Below are 10,250 nucleotides of genomic sequence, written 5' to 3'. Positions count from 1 at the left end.
AAAAAAATACAGAGTTGTAAGGGGTGAATTTCTAGGCTATAGAGTTTCTTTAGTTCATGACTATGTATGATGTAATTGTACTGTAAAATTTGTACTTTCCAGATGGACTGACATGAAGAAATGACCCCATTAGTGTCTCAAGTAAGGACCCTAATGGAAGTAGTAGTTGTGAGAACAGTGGGCATGCGAACTAACATTTCATTAAAACCCATCAATGTTTGTTGTCCGAACTTAGTTGTAAGAATGCGATTTGAAGGGAAGGATAGGTCTTTGTAATGCCAACATGTCATTTACTAGAAGCAGAAAATGGGGTAACAATGTTAATGGCTCTGTCCGGAAGATTACTATTTCATAATTTTGGCAACTTGAAGAGTTAAAGCCAAGGAAAAGGTAGGTCCAATTTTAAATTTTTAGCTTAAAATGATAAATTAGATGGTGTAGGAACACAGTTTCTCTTAAATGAATGTCTTTCTCACTGGAACAATTATCTGTAAACATAACCATTCATGTATCATTTTTGACCTACTATTCTTTTCATTTCATATAGTATGTAACAAGATAAGGAAATCTAGCAAAGCCACATGATGTGGGCCAAATCCAAAATCAAAAAGGAGCAAAATATTTTTTAAAAAAGGTACGGGGTGAGTGTGTGGCAAATAGATCTGGGAAATTTCTGGAGAAATGAGCCCATTCAATTCACACTGAATCGTGAGCATTCTTTTTAAAGCGCTAGTGAACACCAATTAAGTGCAAACTATTCAGACAGTTTGATTTCTTTCTGTTCTATTTTCCCTTGATAATTTGGTTTATTTTCATTTTGTAATTAGCCATACCTCTCTGTTAGAAGAGTTTGTCCAGTTAGCAAACCAAGAAATAGCACTTAGTTTACCATTATGTAATATACAACTAGAAGATTCATAAATGGTCGGTGACAGAGTTTGCTGTCGGACATGAGACCAAAAGGTGGTCAGAACAAATTGTGTGGGTTTTAGAATCTAATGACATAATATTTTACAAACAGAAAGTGAGAACTTTAATTGCATTGTCTCTAAATTTGGCAGCTACTCACCCAAACCTACCCAACAGTAGCTCCTCTGTTTGTTAGACTACTGCATTCATTGGAACCTAACTTGAATTACAATCACAACCAGACACAGACAGACTAAAAATTATATGACCATAGAAACCACAGGACGAGCTGACATTCATGTTACCTGCAACATCTCAACAAGAAGAATGATGCACGGATTCGTGTGGAGGCAGAGAGCGCGGGTTCATTGCATAAAACCTAAAATGTAAAGGATAAAGTTGAATGAAGTTGATGGTCGACATTGATAAGAGAACGTGCGAGCATTTAATTACCTTCAAATCGGTTCCATGTAGAAAGCGCTAGGGTTCGTGTGGAGGCCGAGAGCGCTAGGGTTCGTGTGGGGGCCGAGAGCGGTAGGGTTCGTGAGTAGGCAGAGAGCGCTAGGGTTCGTGAGGCAGAGAGAGGCGAGAGTGAAGAGTTAGGGTTCGTGAGGCAAAGAGAGACGAGAGTGAAGAGTTAGGGTTCGTGAGGCAGAGAGAGACGAGAGTGAAGAGTTAGGGTTCGTGAGGCAGAGAGAGACGAGAGTGAAGAGTTAGGAGTTAGGTTCACTCTGGTTTCCTGAAATTAAAAAAAAAATTATTTTCTTAAGTTTTCAAAAAAAAAATTATTTTCAATTGAAAAACTGAAGGATTTTTAAATAAAAAATGTGAATATAGGAATAAAGGAATAAAGCAATTTCAATTCTGAAGGAAAATTATGACAGTTAAAAATGACATAATTTGAAAGATAATTGTGGCGGTTAATGAAATGACGTATTATACTGAAATTTGTGGCGGTTATTAATAACCGCCATATTAAAACCGCCACTTTTTACACATTTTTTTGTAGTGAAAACATATAGCAAAAAATTTAAGGAAGAAGTTGTGTCATGAAAATAACTTTTCTATAATTTTCCTATAATGTGTTTTGTAAAGAAATTGTCCATCCTAAACTTATTTTAATTATTTTGATTACACATTAAATTTATATATTAAAAAGACGAATTGCTTGAAGATTTAGTGCTTGAAAATTTAGTAGAAGTCAAATCATGCTCAACATGCACAATTTTAGCTTTGTTTTGCTGTATTTGTTTTAATTTTTATTTGTTTTTATTGTTTTAAAATTGAATAATTAATTGAATTGTGAAAATTTAATAAATCTGACAATTTGATTTACAAAATTTGAAAAATTTATTGATTTTCTTATTTGAAAATTTAATTAAAAGATAGTGATAAAATCCTAAACTGTCCACCATAAAATATAAATCTCGTAACTGAAAACGTCACAACTAAATTCTAATTCAAAAATCTTAAACTCAAAAGTAAAAATTAAAACCGAACCATAAAACATAAACTATAAAATGTATAGCTAAATCCTAACCCATAATCCTAACATAACACCTTGAACCGTAATTGTAAATTCCAACCATAAAATTATTTAAGACATAATAAAATAAGTTCTTTTAACCTTTTAAATGTGTAATAAAAATAATATAGAATTTTTGTAATTTTTATTACATATTGTCAAATTATGGAGTATCATTCAGTTGTAAAATGATTTTACGCTTTAGGTTTACATATTAGGGTTTTAGGGTTAATGATTTGAGGTTTATGATTTTAAATTTAAGATTTTTAGATTTACAGCTTTTACTATTTATGCTTTATGAGTTATGATTTACATTTACATGTCATTTAGGGTTACATTAGGGTATTAGAGTTTATGCTTTATGTTTTACAAGTTTTAGGATGTAGGTTTACTGTTCATAGTTTTGATATTAAGGTTTGTAGGTTTACGACTTAGGTTTAGGATTTCCATATTAGGGTTTAGGTGTGATGTTTTCAGTTACAATATATCTTTTACTATGTATGGTTTAACACCATTTTTTAATTAAATTGTCAATTAAAAAAAACCACTAAATTTATTCAAATTTTATCAAATTTGTTAAAATTTTCACAATTCAATTATTTTTTTTCATTTTAAAAACAAATTTGAAAAAAAAAAATCAACCTTTATGTTGAACACAATTTTTTTTTTTATCAGCAATGAATAAATAAAATTAAAGGGATACTTCAGGGGTATCCCAACCCATATACAGAAACCACAAAAAGACTACCTATCTCTCCTTTATGGTTGGAACAAAACAACCTTAAAGTGAGAAAAACATACCCAAAAAATACCCAAACAAGATAAACCCTGCTCTCGAGGAGGATCCACTCGGGAAAACCCCATCTCATTGCTCTTATAAGGTTAACAGACATCTTTATCGAACCAGCACAAACCCGACAATGTGTCTACCTCGGTAATTTTCAGTACCTGATCTTCCGTTCTTCGAATACGGCAATGATACACAACTTCACCGACCACTTCATGGAGATCGCCGCTTCATCGACCGACGATTATGTTTACCTTCGCCTTCGGCGACCACCGACTAGCGCATGGAGATCGCCATTTCAAGTTTCGACGACCACCCGCTACGCACGCATGGAGATTGTCGTTTCCTCGACCGACGATCATGTTTACCTTTGCCTTCGGTGACCACCGACTAGCGCATGGAGATCGCCATTTCAAGTCTCGACGACCACCAGCTACGCACGCATGGAGATCGCCGTTTCATCAACCGGCGATCATGTTTACCTTTGCCTTCGGCGACCACCGACTAGCGCATGAGATCGCCCTTTCATCGACCATGGAGGTCATGTTTACCTTTGCATAATTTCAACGACCACCAGCTATGCACGCATGGAGATCGTCGTTTCAACGACCGACGATCATGTTTACCTTTGCCTTCAGTGTGCTCCCTGTTTAGCATATATGCTCTCCTTCACAAGCTGCTTCCGATTCCTGCACCTAACAAAAGCATAGGCCACCCCCGTAACAAGAAGCAGCAACCCAATTCCTTGCCTGGTAAAAACTAACTAGTCCAAAAAGAACCCAAATCCTCACTAAACAAATTCCTCCCTAAACCCTAAACCCTAAACCAGAAAAACCAATCATCGTCTTCATAACCATCCCAGACGCATGTAAGCCAGAAATTTTAGCAGCTTCTGATGCAAATGTTTGGGTTAAGAACCCAATCTACAAAGGCGTAAGAAAACGAGCGAGCTTTATGCTTCATCCACAACCAAGACTTCAGTTGAACCCTCTGGAAAACCTCCTCAGCATCTACTACCCCTTGCTGGAAAGCAATCATGTTCCTCTGGTCCCATAAACATCTAATGACATTTGCCCAAATCCCTTTCCAGATCCTATTTTGCTTATTACTAACATGAAACAGGTGAAAACTTTGGAAATGCAACTTCAGATCATGTTGTTGTACGAATGAAATATCTACCCACTGAAAGCATAAAGACCAAACCTTCTGGGCATATTTACACTCTATGAAAAGGTGATGATAGGTCTCCACCTGTAACTGGCACAAGGGACACATCATTAAGTTCACCACTACCCCTCTCCGGCTCAGACTCACTCTTGTAGGAAGTCTTCCCATCAGTACCCTCCAGGCTGTCACTAACACGTTTGGAAAAGTCGTCGCCCTCCACAAGAGTTTATACACTTCTCCCTGGTTCCCTCTATCGTACTTAGCTAGACAATCATAGGCAAAGCTCACCGAAAACAACCCCGGTACCTCCTTCCCCCATACCTGGGTGTCCTGGGCATCTTCTCTCAAGCTAGCCCCTGATAGAATCGTAATAAGGTCCCTCTCCAGGGGAGATTCCCATTCAAATCTACCTCTCCTCCACCTCAAGTCCCACCTCCACTCCGTGCCATCCCATACACCCATCTCACCCACTGTTTTTCCTTGGTTTAAAGATAAAGAATATAGGCGTGGGAACAAAGATTTGAGATCCACACTTCCGATCCATACATCCTCCCAGAACTTAGCTTTGTCACCACAACCTATTTCCCAGCCTAACTCTTCCTGAAACCACCCTTTACCACCTCCCTCCTTACACATCTTAGAGAGGTCTCTCCACCACCAAGATTGATATTTGACAGGTGTAAGACTGCTTTCCACTCCCAAATCATATTTGGAGTCCAACAACTTCTTCCATCTTCCATTCTCTTCCGAAAGGCACCGCCATCTCCATTTCGCTAAGAGAGTTTATTAAACAAATGTATATCCCTGCACCCCAGCCCTCCCTCCTCTTTTGGTCTGCATACATCTTTCCAGCTAACCCAGGCAATAGGCTTAGTTAATTTCCCCCAACCCCACAAGAATCTTGTTTGAATACTGATAATCCTTTTACACACCGAGGTCGGAACTCTAAACAGGGAGATATAATACAGGGGAATAGCAGTTAGAACAGAATTGATCAGGCAGATCCTCCCTGCCATGGATAGAAACCTCCCCTTCCACACACTTAGCTTTGCTTTCAGCTTGGTAATAATTGGATCCCATAATTGTTTCTTTCTTGGATTCCCTCCCACCTCCAGTCCTAGATACTTGAAAGGCACCTCCATCTGGATACAGTTCAACGTCTTAGTGAAACACCTTATGGTGCTGTTTTGTACATTGATACCTGCTAGCCTTGATTTATGGAAGTTGATCTTCAATCCTGAGGCTAGCTCGAAGCCCCTCAAGATGGCCTTCAGGGTTAACACATTCCCAAAGGTATCCTCACAGAGAAAAAGAGTATCGTCCGCAAACTGAAGAATACACATCTCCACCTCATGCCTTCCTATCTTAAGGCCCGTCAGCATATTAACCTTCAAAGCTTGTCTTACTAGCCCAGCAAGACCTTCAGCAACCACAATGAACAAAAAAGGTGCTAGGGGGTCGCCCTGACGCAACCCTCTAGAAGGCTTAAACTCCTCCGTAGGACTCCCGTTAACTAAAACTGATACAGTAGCTGATTCCAGACAACCTCTGATCCACAAGATCCATACAGAGTGGAACCCCAGTTTGTGTAGCATATCATACAGGAAATCCCATCGAACCGAGTCATAATCCTTCTCAAAGTCCACTTTTAGGCAGATACCACTTCTCCCCTTTTTCCTGAGATCCTCCACCACTTCGTTTGCCATAAGGACGCTATCCAAGATTCCTCTACCCTTTAGGAAAGCTGATTGGTTTTCATCTATGATTGCAGGCAATACCTTCTTCAATCTTCCAGCCAACACCTTAGTGATAATTTTATAAATGACACCAACCAAAGAAATGGGTCTATACTGGTCCAGTTTAGTAGGGTCCCTCACCTTCGGGATAAGCGCAATAAAAGAAGCATTACAACCTTTCGGGATGTTTCCAGTCACATGAAACAAAGCCATAGCTTCCATTAACTATGCTTTAACAAAATCCCAGCTTTTCCGAATAAAATTGAAGTTGAACCCATATGGACCGGGGCTCTTAGACCCTTCACACTGCCACACTGCATCTTTAACCTCTTTTTCTGTGAAACCAGCCACAAGCCCCTCCTTATCTCTCAAAGTTAGAGTCTTAAACTCCACCTCATCCAACCTCACCCCTAGGTCTTTCGTTGCCATGAACCTAGCTTCAAACAGCTTTTTCGCCTCCAACCGAACAGTACCTGGTTCTCACACCATCTGTCCCCCACCTGAACAACCTTCACTTCATTCATGAGTCTTCTCCACCTCAGAGATGAGTGAAAGAACCTAGTACAGGAATCACCACTCTTGAACCAACTTGCTCTAGCCTTTTGGCACAAAAGAGATTCGAGTTTTTCGTCATTTTCTACCAATCGACTTGTCAACGCCATTCTGTTAAGCCTTTCACTTTCCTCCAAGCCCCCGATACAATCTCTGTTGTCTAGCTCCTCCAGCTCATTTAGAATCCTCCTCTTCTCAACATGAAGGTTACCGAACACCTCTCTGTTCCACACTTTTAGCTTTGACTTGAGGAGTTTCAATTTCTCCTTAAAACTAACTATTCTGTTCCCTTGGACTGGGAAGGAATTCCATTTATCCTTGACCATGATGCTAAACCCCCTCTACATAAACCAAACGTCAATCGATCTAAAGGGTTTAAGACCCCAATCCTTCTCCACAGATTTTATCACCAGGGCACAATGATCTGATACCTCTCTTCGAAGGACATACTGTTTGCACATGGGTCACTTCAAAAGCCATTCTTCCGTGACTAGCCCTCTATCAATTCTACTTTTAGCTGTTCCATCCGGTCTGAACCACGTATAATTCTTGCCAACCAATGGAAGGTCTAGCAAGGACATATAATCAATGAAGCTGTTAAAACCCGATATCTCTCTTGCCTGATCATTCCTACCCCCAATTCCTTTCCTCTCAGATCTGCTTCTCACAGCATTGAAGTCACCACAACAACACCAAATTGGGTCTTGTGATGCCGTTTTAAAATTAGAGAGCTCCTCCCATAGAGTCCTCTTAGCATTCAGTGCACAGGGAGAGTAAACGTTGGCCACAGCACACCTAACGGACGATTTTACATGTTGACCAACAACCACAATAAAACCTTTCCCCATCAAGTGGTATTCATAACTAAAACCTTCTTTGTGCCACATGGACAAAAGGCTTCCACTCCCCTCCTCCCCTTTATTGTGTATCCAGCCTACTTTGTTATCACCCCACAGAGCATAGCACCTAGCATCTGAGATGTCCTTAGCCTTTGTTTCTTGTATACAAACAAAATTTGCCTCCTCCCTTCCTATTAAATACCTCATGTACCTTGATTTGGTACCACCCCCAAGACCTCTTATATTTAAGCTGACAATAATCATAAAAGACCTCCCTTCTTCCCTTCCTCAACACAACTCATGGTCTTCAAATCCCTTTCCTCCAGACTCGAGAACTCCTGGATAACCTCCAGTTCGTCCTTACGACATCTTATCCCAACTTTCCTACTTATGTCCCACAGCTTAATCGGTTCCTCTGGCGAATCAGGCTCACGTAGCCTAAGATTGCAGTTATCAATATCTCCATCAGAAAGAGAGACTGTAGTCATACCTTGTCTAGAAAGAAAGGATAAAGCATTTTGCGGGCATTTGTTCCTGATTCTAACAGAACGCCTTGGGTGTGACTTAGAGCCTTCCAGATCAACAAGGCCTTTGATTTTCTGCCGACGTTGTGTGGTTGTGGTTCCCCTTTCCTCATGCCCACCACCTTCTCCGCTCCCCAACAGCAACCCTCCTCTTCTGCGATGAGTTTTGCTCCCCAGCACATCGTCCTGGTTTTCGGAAGAGACGTTGCCAGCTTGTGCCCCATCTTGCTCCATCGGTTTCTTCTTCTGCGCACTCTCCAGCTCCAGATATATGTTTCTGCTACCTTCCTTCACAACGTTCATATTGTTCCACTGTTCTTGCGAAGCATTCTTTCCCTCTCCTCGTGCTCCCCCCTGACTTCCTCCAATTCGACAGCTCGTCTCCATCTCGGGTCCAAGGTCCGACAGAAAATTACCAGGCCTTGACCCGGACAAGCCCACTTCCATACCCGTCTGCAACACTACTTATTGGGCTTCCTTTCTACCCTGGCCCAAACCTCGCACAAACATGTCTTGGTTATACCTACTTTCCACATCCACCACTAATCTGGCCAGCTCAGCGTGTGCAGGGTAGCTACACAGAGAACGCTTGTAGGCCTGGATAGCAGCGTTGCCAAAGTCAGGTTCCTCATAAAGCTTCTGCCTTTGACTTTCCTCATCAGTGAAAGGTTTGCCACCTTTTTCCTAGCACGAACGCAACCCTGCAGAGAGCTCCCCTAGGCAGACATTCAATCGTTGCACCTGACCTACGTCTTCTCCTCCACCTCCGATCACCTTCCCCTTCGTCTGACTCCGTTCTATGTTTCTTCCGACTCCCCCCTCCTCATAGCTTTTCACCGAGAAAGCCGATTCCTCCACATAGGTTTCGGTTGAGGTGATACTGTCTGAAGAATCAAAGATACGATGTGAGTCTTTGCACTGGCCTGCTAAAACCACTGGGTGTTCCTCCTCAATATAAACACTTATATTTTGATCATTGATCCTGAACTTCCTTGCCACCCTTATGAACCGATTATTCTCGATTCTCACTTTCAGACGTGCGAACTCTAGATTTTCCCACATCAACGTGGCATCATCAATATCAATCAGCGTAGCTATGTCTCCAACCACTCTAGCGAAGCAATCTCTGTTCCATAAGGTTATTGGCAGACCGAGGCACCTTACCCAGACCACTTTATGACTCACTGTGAACGATGCTGACCACGGCTGCATCTGGACAAAAACACTATCAAACCAATCTCTATTTAAGTTTATAATCTCCTCCATCTTCTCCCCTCCTCTTGATGTTAAAAGAGCAAGGTTATCCCCCATCGCTCTTACTCTGACCATGCTCATACCTCCTCTAACGAATTCTTCTCCTAACTGTTCGAAATCCATATCAGCATTAAAACGCCCTACCACACTTCCTTCCATCCACGGCAATGACAGTTGCCTTGCGGTAAAGGTTGGTCCCTTCCATGCCCATCTATCCTGTCCTCTAACTACATCAGCAAAAGATTTCTTCTCCCCCTTCTCCATCCAGACCTTCTTCCCTTTGTATGACTTATTAACATCCGCTCCAACCCGCTCCTTCGCCCCATACTCGAGCCTCCCCGTCCCCACCGAGCTTTTGTTCCTTCCTTCCTCCCTTGACGCGTCCACCCGGTGGTACTTCGGTATGTTCACAAAGAGTTTTGTACTCCCAATGTATATTTGGTCAAGTTCCCGTTCTAGTTTTCCCACATTCTTCACATCAAACAGCCTCACAAACCCAAATCTTTTGCCCCACTTGTTAAGCCTTCGTGAAATAAAAACGTCTTGCACCCTCGCCCACTTTTGAAAGACTTTAAGCATGTCTTTCTCTCCAAACCCGTTGGGAAAATTTGAGAAGAAAAACGTTGTGGAATTACTAGCCTTACTGGGTTGGAGGTATGGTTTCCGGCGAGATCTCAGCTCACCTTGTCTATCAAAGGAAAACACCTTACTGTTCCGATCTACTCCCCCGCTCCGCTACTCCCCGCTCCCTCCATAATGAACTGAAACTCTCTACTCCCTTTTGCTTTTGAACACAATTTAAATGTAGTTTTAATATAATTGAATTTAAATGTAGTTTTAATATAATTGAAGTTATGTGTCGACATCAATTGTATTAAAATTACATTAAATTTGTGCTCAACATGCACAACTTTAATTATATTAAATTTGTAAGAAAGTCGTTTTTTATATATACGA

The 10,250-nt window shown here is 41.1% G+C and overlaps 2 protein-coding genes across 2 annotated transcripts; both read right to left on the bottom strand.

Annotated features, from left to right (window-relative positions):
* Positions 1 to 4,103: 4,103 nt before the first annotated feature.
* On the bottom strand, positions 4,104 to 5,024 carry LOC137808661 (uncharacterized). The gene has a single exon (XM_068609906.2). The coding sequence runs from the start codon at positions 5,022 to 5,024 to the stop codon at positions 4,104 to 4,106; it is 921 nt and encodes a 306-aa protein (XP_068466007.2).
* A 1,325-nt stretch (positions 5,025 to 6,349) lies between these two features.
* LOC137808680 (uncharacterized) lies at positions 6,350 to 7,002 on the bottom strand. Its single transcript, XM_068609929.1, has 2 exons — positions 6,690 to 7,002; positions 6,350 to 6,597 (listed from the first exon to the last, which is right to left on the bottom strand). The coding sequence occupies exons 1-2, from the start codon at positions 7,000 to 7,002 to the stop codon at positions 6,350 to 6,352; spliced, it is 561 nt and encodes a 186-aa protein (XP_068466030.1).
* Between the last annotated feature and the right edge of the window lie 3,248 nt (positions 7,003 to 10,250).

Source organism: Phaseolus vulgaris, chromosome 11 (assembly GCF_051622355.1).
Source record: "Phaseolus vulgaris cultivar YP4 chromosome 11, ASM5162235v1, whole genome shotgun sequence".
Classification (NCBI taxonomy): domain Eukaryota; kingdom Viridiplantae; phylum Streptophyta; class Magnoliopsida; order Fabales; family Fabaceae; genus Phaseolus; species Phaseolus vulgaris.
The sequence above is the reverse complement of the archived record's forward strand: the minus strand, read 5'-3'. Positions and strand labels throughout refer to the sequence as shown.

Coding starts and splice junctions, on each gene's coding strand:
- LOC137808661 (XM_068609906.2), bottom strand. CDS start 5,024: ATGTGTAAGGAGGGAGGTGGTAAAGGGTGGTTTCAGGAAGAGTTAGGC.
- LOC137808680 (XM_068609929.1), bottom strand. CDS start 7,002: ATGGTCAAGGATAAATGGAATTCCTTCCCAGTCCAAGGGAACAGAATA. Junction 6,598..6,689: donor GTTCAAGAGTGGTGATTCCT/GTACTAGGTTCT, acceptor TGTGAGAACCAG/GTACTGTTCGGTTGGAGGCG.